General features: G+C 35.3%; 3 protein-coding genes across 6 annotated transcripts in view; 1 reads left to right on the forward strand and 2 right to left on the reverse strand.

The window, feature by feature from the left end:
- The window catches only part of LOC108754869, a 32,774-nt gene extending 24,957 nt beyond the window's left edge, over positions 1-7,817 (reverse strand). For both annotated transcript variants that reach the window (XM_018497504.1, XM_018497503.1), the window contains exon 1: positions 7,268-7,817. The gene's annotated coding sequence lies outside the window, so the exon portion shown is untranslated. The remainder of the gene's footprint in view (positions 1-7,267) is intronic.
- A 170-nt stretch (positions 7,818-7,987) lies between these two features.
- LOC108754871 (protein TSSC1) lies at positions 7,988-12,468 on the forward strand. Of its 3 annotated transcripts, none has more exons than XM_018497510.1 (7): positions 7,988-8,027; positions 10,494-10,672; positions 10,878-11,103; positions 11,320-11,537; positions 11,649-11,830; positions 11,901-12,191; positions 12,272-12,468. In XM_018497510.1, the coding sequence occupies exons 2-7, from the start codon at positions 10,631-10,633 to the stop codon at positions 12,432-12,434; spliced, it is 1,122 nt and encodes a 373-aa protein (XP_018353012.1). In that variant the 5' UTR covers positions 7,988-8,027; positions 10,494-10,630; the 3' UTR covers positions 12,435-12,468. The 3 variants fall into 3 exon arrangements, with proteins under 3 accessions (XP_018353012.1, XP_018353013.1, XP_018353011.1); XM_018497511.1 differs by lacking the exon at positions 7,988-8,027 and adding an exon at positions 9,863-10,070; XM_018497509.1 differs by lacking the exon at positions 7,988-8,027 and adding an exon at positions 10,350-10,392.
- A 166-nt stretch (positions 12,469-12,634) lies between these two features.
- LOC108754872 (RNA-binding protein pno1) lies at positions 12,635-14,658 on the reverse strand. Its single transcript, XM_018497512.1, has 3 exons — positions 14,424-14,658; positions 13,558-13,647; positions 12,635-13,165 (listed from the first exon to the last, which is right to left on the reverse strand). The coding sequence occupies exons 1-3, from the start codon at positions 14,514-14,516 to the stop codon at positions 12,635-12,637; spliced, it is 714 nt and encodes a 237-aa protein (XP_018353014.1). The 5' UTR covers positions 14,517-14,658.
- Positions 14,659-16,696: the final 2,038 nt, after the last annotated feature.

Here is a 16,696-nt window from a genome sequence, read left to right on the forward strand (position 1 = left end):
ACGTAGGCTAACGGTGATCAAGCTCGAAGTAACAATCTGCTGCTTTGCTGTATCTCCGCTCAATGCCTTTTCCGTGTTTCCAATGGCAAAACATCGCTCCGGTTAGTTCGCTAACACGGAAAGAACAGTTTTGTTGAAGTATCTGAAAATATTAACTAAATAGATCGGAGAATAATTTTGTTGGATCATCATAATAATTGTAAATGTAGGACACTCAAGCTTGTTAGAATATCAAAACTTTTTGCAACATTGCTCGTTATCAACTCTCCGTTTACAATTTGGCACAAGCGAAATTTCACTTTCAAATTTCTTCGTCATTTTTGCTCAAATTTCGTTTTTTATTAAATAAAGATTTTAACAAAAGTTTGAGTGACAAAACTATTTTTAAAACTTTTTTTAATGTAACACAGATGTAGAAAAGTAATTCTATATATTTTTTCAAATTTTTTGAGAACCTAGAACACAGTACAGACGGCGGTTAATTAAATTTCCTATACACCGAAAAACACATATAAACAAGTAATAATTACTTATTTCAAGTCACAAGTTCATATATTTTGAATAGTAAGCAAGTTTAATACATTTTGAATCCTGATTTACTTTAATATTTCAATATTAATAAATTAAAACAAATTCGATTTGCTTATTATATGAAGCTTCTTCGATCAGTTTTATAATATTCTTCAAAAGAAAAATAAATTCTTGTTTTGAGTGCATAAGCTTTTCTAAAATTTCTAACAGTATGTTTTAAGATTATCAAGAAAATATTCTTTGTCGATGAAAACCGTTACTTCAGGAAGAAAGTAAATTAAGTAGTCACTTTCTTGGCAACAGAAAGATATTTTCTGTGTATACATAATTATTTTGATGATCCAACAAAATTAGATGCAGACCTGTATCTATCTTGATATCTACGTACATTTTTAGACAGCTGAGCGTTTCTTCCGTGAACGATTTATATTCTCTACAAAAGATCCATTATAATCTTAACTTTGTAACACCCTTCCTAATGCCAAGAAATTAATTGAAGATTTAAAAAAGAACTTACAGACGAAACTTGGTTTTAACTTCTGTTTTAATATGCCGCTGAAATAACGTGAAACAACGAAGGAAAGTGTATGATGAATTAAAAGAGCAGAACTGACAGAATAAATTTACATTTTTAACCGCCCCTTGCAAATGCGTTCGCTAGACGTGCCAAGACGGATCGCCGCGCCGGCAGGATTGCGCAAGATCGAGGATAGGACCGGGAAATCTGTGGAAAGCGGAGGGAAATCGTATTCTTGATACCGTGACACCGCGTGCAGCCGATATTACGAACATCCCCGCAATTGGGGTGAGCGCAAAAGTCGGTCGTTCTCGAAATCTCGTGTGACCATCGGCGGCGCGCTTCCGGTGTGCCTCGCGTAAAAATCGCCTAAGCTCCTCTGTGTTAACGTAATCATATTTAACGGATTGCGATGCATAAAGCGTAATAATGATGGGCGCACCGTAATCGGCACGTACGCGCTTAAATGGGAAATGTGCCTCGTTGTTTAAAACCTAGCGGTTTTCCGCTGCACACAGTTTCTCACACGTGACTGTCCGCGGTGTGAGTAGGTACGTGATAAAGCAAGATGGCACACAAGATAATGCGCAGCGATCGAGCGCGTTTTGCGCCCGATTAGAGGCTAATGCGAAGGTCCCTTTTCTCCCGTTAAAGGGTGAAGTCATCTTTAGCGTGGCACACGAAGAGCGCTTATCGCGCGCGAGTTTAATTTCTTATGATAGATACGAAACGAAAGTTTATCTCTATGAATTGTCAGTCAAAGATTGATATTATTTAAAAATACCATTTATTTAATCTTCCCACAGCCATGTAAAATTTTGCGTATTTCGTCAGTAATCTGAATCTTTGGTTTCAGTGTAGATTTTTATATTGTTTCAGATTGTATAAGAATTTTTCTTACACGACTATAAAAATTTTAACAAATTTCGGCCGTTATGAAAGTCGGATTGTATTTGTCTTATTTATCTACCAGACTTTATCTCCCAAAATTCACAATCAAATTATCAGTTGTGTCTTCAAAGTTCAAGATGTCGGCGGAGAATTAAGAGACCATTAAACAGAATAGAATAATCGGAGTAATTCCAATAAACAGAAATTGTCGCTTATTGCCTATGGACGATGTTTGAAAGACTGAATACAGCTCAAAAGAACGACTCACAATTTTTCTTTAATAGAAAATAAATATTACTAAAGAAATGGTTCATCATTGCATTCATGAATCAATCTTGTGAAAATAAAAATGCAGTAAATTGTTGTAATGTACATAAACTAGCGACTTGATCTCGGCCAGAATAAAAATTTACGTTCTTATTATTCTTGAAATTAAAGCTTGATTAAAAAAAAAAAAAATCTATTTAACGTCAGTCGTTTTGGCTCCAAATATTGTTATAAGAAAAAATGAAGTTCTGTGTCTTTGAACTCGTGAGATGATACTTTATTTGAGTATTTCACGTATAATTTATTTTAAATTGTTTGCGATTGTACCTTATTAACAGCAAGCGCAAATTCCGCTTGAATCTTAATTAAGGACTAATTGACTAATTAAATTCAATTCTGAAAGTACTGAAATGACGCCCGGGGGCGGTTATTTAAACGCCCATAATCGTTAAAAACGAATTAGATAGAAATTATAGCTTAATATATAAAAATGAATTTATGATAACTTAATTTCTTCTGAAATTAGTGCTCGAAAAATTCTTTCGGAAATTTCCCGTTACACTCCAACCATAAATAATCCCGACTAAATGATTCCAGATTGTAATTTTTTAATGTAAAAAGAATATTAAAAATCAATCGTAATAATCATAAGTGTTTGAAGAAGCCCCAGGAAAAGCGATTAACGTCAAAACGGCAACGCTATTCATTATGCCTTCGTTAATGATAAACCACGAGAGATAAAAAGCAAACGGAAGCTTCATCGAGATAAATAGTTTTTTATCGGGGCTCAGAATAAGTCCTATCGAAATATAGCCAATCTAAGGTAAACGTACTCCGTCACGATATTCGTATCGAAAGGCGACGACCAGAGAGCCGCCGGGTGCGCGCGATAGTAATCGAAAGAACTTATATAGCGGCGTGCAACACGCGACACTATTGATTAAAGTGAAACTCGAGATTTTAAAGCGAGTTCATGGATCATGTGCTTACGGATCAATTACGATGCTGTGGGCGGACGGATCGGTTCGAGATGGAAATGTGAAGGTCTCGCTTAGCCTTTGATCCTTTTGAAGTTTCGCGAGAAAAAGACGAAGATATATTTCTGTACATAATCACGGAAAATATTGCCAATTAATGTTTCTCATTTGTTCAAATTTTACTCGTTCCTCGGCGTCCTTTGACTGCTTCGATAGAGAGAAGATCGATCCGAGGTCTCGCAGTCTCTTTATCTCTTGCACTGAGAAAAATGATTGAAAATGAACGAATCGGAAGATTCTGACATCATTCCTTACTATAACATTAATCAGAATTCCGATTATGACAACTGGAATTTTAGTAGATTTAACCAGAAAATACTCATTTGTCGATTTTCGATCAGAATTCTAATTAATCCAAGACATTAACCAGACATTTTTCTCAGTGAGATATATTCAGAGAGGTACAGAATCGCTAACTTGCTTTTAACGTTAGCTGGATGTTTACGACCTGTGTATGTAAAATCGATAGGTCGAGTAAGCGTGTCACACGCGAACGCGGACATCCGCGTGTGAACTATTATCGGAAAACTGACCAATCTTTGCAGCGAGCGGTCGAGTTTCTTCTTCTAATAACACCCGATAATCTCCAGATGAGGTGGTACAGTCACAATACTTAAAAGATCGAAATTGCAAATGAAATTTGCAAAGTCAAAAATATATAAATCAATTAAACAAATTCAGGTTCGTGAAAAACGATCAAAAATTAAAGATGATGCGATACTTGGATCGAAGCAAGAACGCGATCGACCCTGAGCGCGAATCACCACACACATGAATTATACAGGAAATAAGATATTACATGAATGAAGATAATTACATGAATTATATAAGAAAAAACGATTTTGCTAAAATATCTAAAAATTTAGCTAGATATACTTGTAGATCTGAAAATAACTTTGTTGAACCATCAAAATAATTATGTAGGAATTTCAAGTATGATGAATAATGCTGCGAGAAGTTTTGGTATTCTAGCAACCAGTTCGAGCGTCCTACATAATTATTTTGATGGTTCAACAAAATTATTTTTAGATCTGTATCCAGCTAAATTTTTAGATGCTTTAAAACTAGAGACCTTATATCAGAGTGTGGTAACATAAGCAATTATAATATAATATATCAAAATCCTACGAGAGAGAAAGATATATAATTTTTCTCTTTGTATATACATATAGGTATACACGTAGGTGCTCCGAATTTAAATGGCCAAACTTCGGGAGAGTGTAGGGAAATCGATAAACTAAGAAAACAGTCTTTTAGAGATATGCTTCATTTTGTAGAAAATCGTAAAAAAAAGACAAAACGTATAATTTTCTTTTTTATATTTTATTTATTATTTATTTAACTTGTGATATTATTGCAGTAGTTTAATTGCGTTTGATAAAATCCGGGAAAATTTCGGCGCGCAGTTTTGAATAACTACAAAAATATGATATATACGCATGTATATATATATAGGATATAGATAATTCACTGTGAATTATTTGGGCATTTGGAAGATCTAGCTTTGACCATTATAGGCTTGAATATACTTATACTTGAGTGTTTTATTATTTATTTACTTATAATGATAAATAACAGTAGATAAAAATTAAGGCTATTTATTTATATTTATTTACTCACGTCACTTGCTTAATGCAGATATTGTTCAAAATGTTGGCCTCTTGTAGCAATGCATACATTGCATCTTGTACGAACAGCTAGTGTTGCAGCTAAACTGATCTGATCAACGTGACTCGCCGGTACGAAACTCTTCTTTCTAGAAATCGGCGTGCATATTCTCACACTGCTTATAAAGCGTTATCGCTGAAGTCGGGTGTATACACGAAAATATTATTCCGCTTTGAAAATACGAATATTCCGAAAATCACGCGTTTTATCTTTCTTTATGATTATCAAAATAAAGCAAAAACGAGCATATTTCTAAAGGACTTTTTTCCTTATAATCTAGCGATCCTCTACACTATACAGGCTTCCGAAGTTTGGCCATTTAAATTCGGGACACCCGATATACTATCTCGCTCTAACTTTTTTTAATAATTAAGATTATAGAGCGAGACAATGTAAGTTTGAGTGAGATAGTGTATACAGGGAAAAATTGTACCTTTCTCTGTCATAGAATTTTGAGAAAATCTTCCGTGATTAGGCTCTGATAATTAGGGGATTTTAGGACTCTGATAATTTCTTTAAATAAAATCGTACTTTCCGTGTACTAACCGACCACGTCGGCGACGCTGAAATGACTGTGAAATGGCGAAGACAACGGGACGAGAGATGCGAGAAGGCGGCGACTAATAGTTCAATTAACTCGAGCCTACCGGAGCAGTATGAATATATTTGAGCTGGCACGAGACGGAAGACATTTACGCCAATGAATCCGCGCGTTATACATATGTATCCCGACCCAGGATCGTCAGAAGATCCATTTGCGCGTCACCAAGTCGATCTGCAAGCGCATTCTTATCGCGTGCGACTGATAGACGATGGCATGCCAAATACGAGCGCGTCATAGACGCAGATACAAGGCTGTTCGAGACGTTGTCGTAAAAACCGTATCGGAGAGCTGCAATAATGTACGTAATACGAGCAGATTCTTCGCGAGAGGAATCTTTGCAGAGGAACTCGGTTGGAACGGAGGCGCGCTCGAGTTCGGAATTAAAATCTGATTTTATGAGCAGCGTATATGTATGTACATACATAAAGCATTATAAAGTAAAATATCGTACCGTATCAAATAAAATTACAGTATAATGTAACGTAATTCACGGAAGAAATGATTTTGCTGAAAGATCTAAAAATTTAGGTAAATGCAGATCTGAAAATAACTTTGCTGGACCGTCGAAGTAATTATGTAGGAAACTGTGAAGCATGATGATGATCAATGATGCAAAAAAAGATTTGACATTCGAGGAATCATTTGAGTGTCTTATAAGATAATTATTGATAGTTGAAACAAAATTATTTTCAGATCGATATTCAGCTAAATGTTTAGATATTGTACTTCAGTAAAGCCGTTCTCTCCATGTATTGCGTTAAAATTCTCTTGAAACGAGTGCTTAAAATGACGGTATTCCATGCGTTCCCTCAAGCTAGCATACATGTCACCGTAATTTATGCATGTTTCCCGTCACGCGTGTAAAGTAACGCGCACAGACATTACAAGCGCCGAAATTAAATCGCGATGATCGATACGGCATTTTATATTGACGTATATTAAATACACCATTCAATTATAAGCAGTTGATAGCAGTGTGCGCTTGATAAATGTGCACTGCCATTTCAAAACCGCGCCGCCCGGTGTTTCCGTGTAGAAAAAAAATCGGAGATAAAATCTCTCTCCGCTAAACTAAATTTACGTAGCTTCGTCGGAATGTTAAGTGTGTCGGAAATTTTTTCATTTTTCTTTTTTTTTTTTTTGCAGCGGTAACAGGCTTTCCGCTTTTAACGCATATCTTTTTGGACACGTGTGGCATATGTCACAGGTATCTCTTCAATTGAAAAAGCTAACGGCCGATTTCTCCTTCGAACAATTCGGAGTAGAACAATCCGCACATCTCCGACGTATCTACCGCTCTATGATTAATTCAGACCTCGCGCGGCGAAGGCGAATCAATATTCGTCAACACACAGCAACAGCTGATCGTTTGACGGACAAAAATATCGCACCTTATCCAACTGTAAACGCGCCGATCGCAAGTTATCAGGCACCACAAAAGCGGACAGAGTCGTGAAGTTTAAGACGAGGGCGATATCGCAAAGGCGGACAAAAAGTGGAGCGGCCGCTAACTAAACGATATTTCGCCCCAGAAAAAAAAGAGAAAAAGGAGAGAGAGAGAGAGAGAGAAAGAGAGAGAGAGAGAGAGAGAAGGACAAGCGGCGAGTGCTCGAAAAGTGCCGTTCTCCAAAAACGCGTGCGTAGATACACGCGGGTGAGATTGCGACACATGCAACATGGGCAGTAAATAACATGCGTGTTGAAAGTAAGGTGCCTCGGTTGGCCTCGGGTTCTGGACGACAGGTTACTCACGTTTGATGCTGCAGCGTCAGCATAGCGGCGCTTTCGGGAGGAAGTGGGAAGAAGACGCGTGCGATCCTCGCGCGAGGACGGCACCGCGAGGAGGAGCGCGCATTCGCGTCCGGGGATCTCCCGGCCGACGATCTTCGGGGGAGGACGTCGGCGTGCCTCGGGAATCGGCTGCGGTTGCGGCTGCGGCGACGATCACAACCACGGTGTACGCGCGTTCAGTGCGTATCCGGCATCTCCGCGAGCCTCCTCGATCGTACTTGTGTACGCGAACCACCGTAGAAGAATCTCGCAAAACCGCCGACAGTACTTTCACGCGTTACTGAGCCAAATGTATACGGATGATATGACGGAATTCGTCGCTCAATACACCGCTCGTCGCTCGCCTCGACAATGCTTGACCTGGCTCGACGCTCGACCTCACAGGTCCCGCGACTTGGCTGTCTCTGCCTCCACTCCCCGACTCCGTTTGCTCCGTTCTCGTCGATCCGCGATCGCCCGAACGCTCATACGCCGTCATACGGTCGAACGAAGAAACAGCAGCGCTCGTCGCGACTCGCGACGGACTGGAGTGAGGAACCCGGGACTACCCTGGAGGGGGAATCGGGAACGTATATACGTATATGCGCGATTCCCCCCGCCACGAGTTAACCGCCGCGACAGCGCCTCGACCAGTTTCGACGACGATCGTTGGAAGATCACGAGGTTTGGCCGGTTTGTTTGGCCCATTTGGCGTTCAGAAATTTCACTCAAGTGCACCTAGGTATCAATGGCGCGTTAAGAGCCACTTTCACTAAACTTCGATTAACTTAACAGGCCCAGTAACTTTGCAGGATTCCAACTGAAGCTGATGTCGGAGAAAAAACGCAAAAAGAGAAGTTATAGATTTGTAATACTAACTTATGTAGCAAGGTTTCTCTCTGTTCTAGCTGTTTGTTAATAACCTATTTATGTGTTCAATATAGTATGTAAAATTACAGTTAATTATAATTAGTGAAATATGTTTAACTCTTCAGTTCACATTTCTTCTCCGATATCAGCTTCAATTGAAAGAATTCTGCAAAGTTACTAGGCCCCTTAAGTTAATTGGAGCTTGGTGAAAGTGGTCCTAAGTAAACTTGATAGCGTTTTCGATTTTCGACTGGTTGTAAGAGGATTTGAATCCGATCTGAATTGATAGCACTGAACTATATATACACTGGAATGGGCATCTCTGCTGTGAAATATATATATATATATATATATATATATATAGCACCGAGATACTATTAAAAACCATCAACCCTAAGCAAATTTTCGGCGGTATAAAAAGAGTCCCAAGAGCCCGGAGGTAATTGAAGAATGCTGACATTATCGATAATTGATATAAATTTGCTATTATTAAGATAAATATTTGGCTCATACTTTATTAAATTCATGATTTTCTTATTACATAAATAAATATGTATATTTCTAAAGCTATAATATCCTATATATTGCAGAAAAATTATAATTTTTTTTCTCTACAGACATTATCATCTCTGTTGATAATCGAACTTTGACGATACACTGAAATTATCATTTTAAAGTAATATATACATATATATATATATATAGTTCAGTGATCGGTAGAGTATGTGACATTATTAATCCAACCCATCGATTCAAATCCACTGCAATCGAAAATGCAATGAGAGAACGCTCATTGTTATTAATGTATTCTTTTAGATCTAAACATCTGATTGGATGATCTAGAAGAATACACCAATAGCAGTAAACGCTCACTTAACTGTTGAATTCATTGTCCAATCGGCACATTTAGCAATCAATGGACTCAACAGTTGAATGAGCGCTCGGTGGAAACTAGGCCAATCATATTAAAGTACCTTTCCATGCTGATGCCGACGATCATTTTTAACGTCAAAATAGTTTACGTGATCGAAATTATCTTGATATTAATCGTTAATTTTGATCATGTCGTCTGTTTTTATGCTAAAAATGGGGGTCTGGTGATTGTACCTTTGTTCAAATTTGATGAACACAAAGATAAAATGACTAGAGGCGTGATTCCGTAAGAGACTCTGAACAATAAAAGGAACAGGAAACAGAGAACAGAGAATAAGAATTTTAACCTATCAGAAATTGTGTATTCCACAATATATGATTTCTGATAGGTTGAAATTCTTATTCTCTGTTCTCTGTTCCCTTTATTGTGCGGAGCTCTTTACTGAATCGCGCCCCAGGGGCCCTATTCTTGAGCACATATATGAATAATTTTCGCATACGAAAATGATGATGACAGTTTCTCGATTATGATTGGTCAATTGTATAACGAAAATGTTATTTTTGTATGCGATATTTGTTCAAGAAGGGTCCCTGGATATACATTGGATGAATTTTCTGATCGCGGTCCTTTAAGTCTACTTTTTAAGCTGAACGTTTAGTATATGCTTTTTGTAAAGTGAAATAAATATATGTTTAATGTTGGGAAAAAGCAAGAAGAAAATTAAAATTCTAGTGCAATAATAAAAAAATAAACTCTGTTCTTTGTTACTGGACTCAAATAGAACATAGTCTAATGCTCGTTTCTGCTAATAGATTAGTGTTAATCTTATATACTTTAACTTACCTTTTATCTTGTAATTTTAAAAATTACAAAAGAATAATAAATAAACTGATTATGAGATTGAAGTTTTACCTACATTAGTAGAAAGGGATATAGGCCAGTCCCCTCGCTTCGCATTGTGCGTTTGGACAAGGCCGGTGAACACGGCATTACATCGAAATCGATGTCATATCAGTTTACGACATATCGTGATATCCTTGAGTAAAAAAATAATCCGAGAATATAGACATCAATGTAGTCGCAGTTCTGTGATAGCGGATAATTAAACATTTAATTAAAAGTAGAAACATTTATGCCCATTTCCAACGTAGATTAACTTTAATCTCGGTTCAACTTACTCTTTGTCTTTTTCTAATTCTAAAGATTAGAAAAAGACAAAGAGTAAGTTGAACCGAGATTAAAGTTAATGTACGTTGGAAATGGGCATAAATGTTTCTACTTTTAATTAAATGTTTAATTATCCGCTATCACAAAATTACCACTACATTGATGTCTGTATTCTCGGAGGATTATTTTTTTACTTGTAATAATGATTTTTTTAACTGAATGTGTATCTCGATATCTAGACAGTAATAAAAATATGAAATGAAATTTAAATTCTTATCTAAAAAGCTATCTTCACAGATATTAGACACAATGTTTACCATGTGCTGCTCTTGACTGTCTGCAAGGATTACTATTCCTCTATCTGTCTGGAAAGTCAACACGTATTTCTTGACAAAGTGTAATATATTTTGTATGGTAAAACAATACTTTCAGAAATGGATAACGATACTCCCGTTATATATGGACTTGAATTCCAAGTATGAATCTATTATAAGTTAATTATGAATTTTACATATATATATATAAATCAGTGTATCTTTTTATTTTATATTTCATGCTGTCGCCAAGTAACATTGTTTACTATTTGCTATTGCTATTTAAATATTACTTGTATATAGTTATTTAAATGTAGAATTTTTAAATTATATTTGAAAGAAATTGTAATGCTGTTTTATGTTTTAGACTAGAGCACTGTCAGCTCAAACAGCCGAGACAGATATTGTAAGATTCTTGGTAGGAACGCAATCTTTAAAATTCAGTAACAACCAGGTTCACTTGGTGGAGCTTAATGAGGAAACAGGAAATTTAAAGACTCAAGTGTTCCAGCATCCAATAGGAGAAATTTGGTCTTTACAGGCTTCTCCAACTGAATCTGATGTATTTATTACATGTTACAATAGTTTAAGTGGTAAACAAGTCTTATATTACATATATTTAATTTCTTAAAGTAACATTTTATCATTCAAATTGAAATCGATTGTGAATTTATCATTATATTAATTATATTATTAATTTTAACAATTAATAGTTATATTAATTCTAGTATTAATAATTATACTAATAATTATATTTTATGATATTAGATATGTGTCTTTTTGATACTTCAAAGAACTTATTTTTCTAGAGGAAGGTATCTGCCGAATGAAAGGAGCAGTCTGGAAATTCCCTGAGATAAAAGAGTACACTAACGATATTCTGCAGCTCAATAAATTAGCTGATATTGATACGACTCCATACGGTACTGATCTCAAAACTATTGCCTATCACCCTATGGATAGCAAGAAAATAGTGTCAGTAGTAGATAATAATTTTGTTTTGTGGGATCTAAGTGAAGGACCACGGGTACTGATCTCTTTTATTCTTTTAAATAATCGAAATTACTAATCATTATACATCGAATTTATCCTTGTTATTTTTAAAACTGATCTTTTAATAATTGTTCTGTACATTCAGGTGACAGTAATGGGCACTTTAGCAGGCAAGGGTCAGCCACGATTTACGAATGGTAAATGGAATCCTCATAATGGTGCTAATCAGTTTGTAACCTTGAATGACAACAATGTTCGTGGATGGGATTTTAGAAGTCCGGCCAATGCCGCTTGGTCTATTTTATCTGCACATTCGCAAATTATTAGGTAATAATGATATTATAAAGATTGATAGAATTGAATTCATATTATTTTCATCGTGTAACTCATTTTTCAGGGATTTAGATTTCAATGCAAATCGTCAATATTTTCTATCTACTTGCGGTGACGATGGATACATGAAGTTCTGGGATATCCGATTACCCACGGAACCAGTGTTGTCACGTATGGAACATTCACACTGGGTGTGGAACATAAGGATTAACCGTTTTCACGATCAACTCGTTTTAACGTCTAGCAGTGACTCCAGAGTGATATTATGCAGTATTGCGTCCATATCGTCTGAACCGTTCGGTCATTTAGTGTCAGATGAGCCTTCGCAAAGTGAAGAATCTTATGGGAAAAAGAAGTAAATAAATATATCATGTAGTATGATTTCTTAGCCAATTCATGCATAAAGTATAACATTTTATGTTTACAATATTTTAGATTAGAAGACGGTCTGGTAGGAAGGTACGAGGAGCACGAAGACAGTGTGTATGCAGTGGAATGGTCGTCTGCTGATCCTTGGACTTTCGCGTCTCTTAGTTACGACGGTAGATTAGTTCTGAATAAAGTACCGCGTAAATATAAATATCAAATACTTCTATAAATATGTAATATATTTTGCGAAAAATAATATTATACACACCTTATATGATTTTATTATAAATTTAATTTTTCTATGAATGATACATATACAAAAAGATATGAAGTATACATAGTATATAAATGTATACATAATACCAAACATAATTTTATAATATGTATATATACATGTATATATGTACAAATAGAATATGTATATTCTATTTAGAATCGTTCTGATATCTTGCTAGCTATATTTCTTAATTGTCCATAAACCTTGGAAGGAGGACTGCCTAAGATTAAATTACATATCGCCCTACGAGCTAGTTGTATGTTCTGGTAAGAACCAAGGATGTGTATCTTGGTATCGGCTATCACAATCCTGGTTTTCGTTACGTTCTCAATAGTAAACTTCGTTCTTCCACCTTTACCCGCTAATCTTCCAATTGCTCTAAATTGATGATCCCCTTTCATTTGTTGCCTGACGTCTTGTATCTCGAAAGATTCTACAAAGAGATCATCCAAACGTAACAAAGCCAAAGCGTCCTCCACCTCGAATCCACAGATGAACGCTTTTACGAAGTCTGCTGCTTTTTGGAGATACGAAATATCTGGTGTTTCTGGTGCCGTTCTAATTTCTACATTTCTAGTCTTCACATTGAAACGTACTTGCAATTTCAAATGTTCAGTGATGGGTGTAAATATTTTTATCCAGTTTTCCTTCAAAGGCGAATATCTGTGTGCTGGTACTGATATCTAGAATCACATTTGTTTAAACTTACGTTTATATATAGATTATTTTTCATTATATTTAAAAATAATTTTTGTTCTTCTAAAAAATAACTTGTAAAAAATAACTTTGTTAAAAAAAAATTATTTTTAAAAACATGTCTTTTTTTTGGTCTCGTCTTTAGTTTCTCGCTGGATCTAAATATATAAACCAATCATATTAAAGAATTTTACAACAGTGTTGCAAAGCTACTTTTTTGAGTTGAACGTAGCCATTGATTCTTGCATTTAATTCTTCGCTGGATCTAATTGTAGAAACCAATCATATTAAAGAATAACTAAGCGCTAATTAAGTGTACGCTAGTTTTGTGTACTGAATGCAGCCATTATATATTATATTTTGTTGCATATCATATTACCTTTCTTTGTTCTCCACCTTGCACGTTCTTGGCTTTCTTTTTAGCTGAATGTTGTTTTACTTTTCCCTTTATTCCGTTAACTATCTCTACCTATGAGACAAGAATTTTTATTATTTTTATTAGTGAATACTTTATATACAAGTGCATAAGCAAAACGTCAACTGTTATGTCATTTATGAAAAACAATTGGCAGTGATCAACAGAAAAAGCAGTTTTGCACACACATACACAACTATTATAAAATTTTTCAATATAATTGATTCTTATCTTTAATTTTTCATGATTAATCATTAAATCGATGGTTTCGTAGTAACTTTTAAAGTTATCATTACAAAACTATCAGTTATTAGTCAGTTTAAAAAAGTCAGTTTAAAAAAATACATTTTTATATTATCATCAAGTGAAGTTAAGTCTAAACCACGAGTTTAAGTAAGGCTAACTAGAAAATGGAAAACCATCTCTTAACAATTTGTTATTGTTATTTTATCATATATAATATATATATATATACATAATATATGTGAACGGCAAATACTGACAATATCATTAATAATTACAAAATATAGACACATAATTTATGTAAAATCATTGATAATGTAACTGCGCACATGGGAACAATTTTTCATAAATGGAAATTTCAGCAATATGACAGCAATATTGCAATGTCGCTGAAATATTGCTTGAATGTTTCATACTATCTGGAGTATTTGGGTTTGTCTGTCATGTGTTCTTAACCTTATGATATAACGATAAAAATAAATTATAAAATCATAAAACACAATTTTAAAAAGGCTTCTTTTACAAAATATAGTTATTCCTTGATTAAAGTTGTCTTCAATTTCAGAATATGTTGTTTGACACAATACCTCCATCATGCAATTATCGTTGGCTTGACGTTTTTTGGCTGTTTTCTCCATTTCAATCTCTTGCTGGTACTGATGTTGATCCGTAGTACTCATTTTTCCTCTGATTTTCTTTCTTTTCTACTGATATTTAAATATATTTTTCAAGAATAATCTGTCTTCTCTTGTCGTGTTTATTCTCACGTGGACGTGTACAGTAGAACGACGATTTCAGAAATGGCAGATAAAGGTACCTTTACATGGCAGCGTCAAGCGGTCGAACATCGTAAATTTGCTATTCGTCAATTTTGATCACGTGATCTTTTTTAGCGAATAGTAAGCTCACGATGCTCGACGTTCGACACTTCCATGGGCATGTTCAAGTCGACAAAGCGGCTAATGCCCATTTCATGGTTCAACTCACTCTTTGTCTTTTTATAATTCTAAAGATTAGAAAAAGATAAAGAGTAAGTGAAATCGAGATTAAAGTTAATCTACGTTGGTGGAAATGGGCATGAGTCTGCCCACCAAGCAATTAAGCATGATTGGTTGGATCCATAAGTAAGAATCAGTCACTCATTCACTCGGCAAGCATGTCTAGCCGCTTTGCCGTCTTGAACTCGCCCCATGTAATGGCATTTTAAAGGAGTCCATTCACGAAGGTGTTCCAAAATTTACCTGCCAATACTGAAAATTTATAATGCACGTAACGTATCATTTTCAGTGCTGGCAATAAATTTGGAACACAACCCGGATGTACAATAGGTACTTTGAGCCTTAAGCCGTAAGAAATAGACGAATCACAATCAATTTCTCGCATTCGACTGTAGTTGGTTAATTTCTTACAGTTTAAGACTTAAAAACCTGTTGCAGATCTGAGCTTACAGCCAAATACAAGGAGAATAATTAATTGTGATTCATCAATGTCTTAAGCTGATTTTTTATACGCAGTATGCTGCGGCAGCAATTCGTAACTATTGGTTAAAAATTTTACATGAGATGACGCACTTCCGACACAAAATACATTTTGTCGCATTTCATTGAAATTCAACCAAACGAACAACAAGCAACAAAGAATTTGAAGCCGAAAAAGTCTGCAATATTTGCAAAAAATGTGAAAATTGAGTACATTTATAATGAGTACATTTTCATTAAGATTTGAAGTAATGAGGATATTCTAAATTCTAAATAATTATCTAAAATAATAATTGCCCAAATTGTAACTGTACTAACAGTTGCCATATAATCACAAATTTTTAGCTTTTTAAGTTTTCCATACTTATTAATTTTCGAGCTGAGCAATTAAAAAACACATATTTGAGGTTAAACTTCAATACATATGCTGTTGCCATTATTTCTTTTTATGCGCAACATAAATGCAGCGGAAACAATTATGAAAAATTGGCATCATGTAATATTTTTTGCTGCCGCAGCGTGCAGCGCATGAAAAGGCACCTTTAAGCCAATATTACATGCGTCCGTTTTTTGTCGTACGATAAATTTTTAAAGCCTGTCGATTGGCTGTGAAACAAAGAGATCCGAGATCTTCTCTGTCTTGCAACCAATTAACACGCTTAAAAAAATTTGTACAACAAAAAACAAACGCATGTAATATTGGTCTTATGAATCCTACACACAAGATGCGGCAACGCTTGCAGCGCGGCGTAAATTGGCGCAATAACCAATCAACGTCTCGCTTGCTCGGAAGTAATAGATATATAATTTTCACCGCGCGACAAAAGTTGAACTCAATTCAACTTTTGTCGCGCGACGGAAGTAATATTACATTAAATTTCTAAGAATTTTGCAAAGTGGAGCCGACTTGAGAATATAGAATTCTGTATGCAAAAGCCAAAAGCAAGATGTTGATTGACTGTCGCTATAATTTCTTCTGTGTGCAGAAATCATATAGCTTAGACCAGAATCAGACTATGCATTGAAGAATGAGATTAAAGATTGAAAGATTAAAGTTTGACCAATCAGGAGGAGCCAAAACATCTTTGTCCTCATTGATGAAATTTCAATCTTTAATTTTTAATTTCAATCTTTAATGCATAATTTAATTCCGGACTTAAGGTTTAAAAATCAATTGTAGATCCGGGCTAAGAAAGAGATAAAAGCGCACTTTTATCAATAAAAACGTGTTCTAAATACGGACGGCGGCTACGCCGTCCTGAACCAATAAACATTAGTCTATACACTCCATTGTCTACATGATACATTAATGATCGTGTTGCATAGTAACACTTTAGTCTTCAACACTCAATATTTCATTTCGCAGAGCAGTTCTGGACTTT

This window comes from Trachymyrmex septentrionalis, unplaced genomic scaffold (assembly GCF_001594115.1).
Source record: "Trachymyrmex septentrionalis isolate Tsep2-gDNA-1 unplaced genomic scaffold, Tsep1.0 scaffold81, whole genome shotgun sequence".
NCBI classification, from domain to species: domain Eukaryota; kingdom Metazoa; phylum Arthropoda; class Insecta; order Hymenoptera; family Formicidae; genus Trachymyrmex; species Trachymyrmex septentrionalis.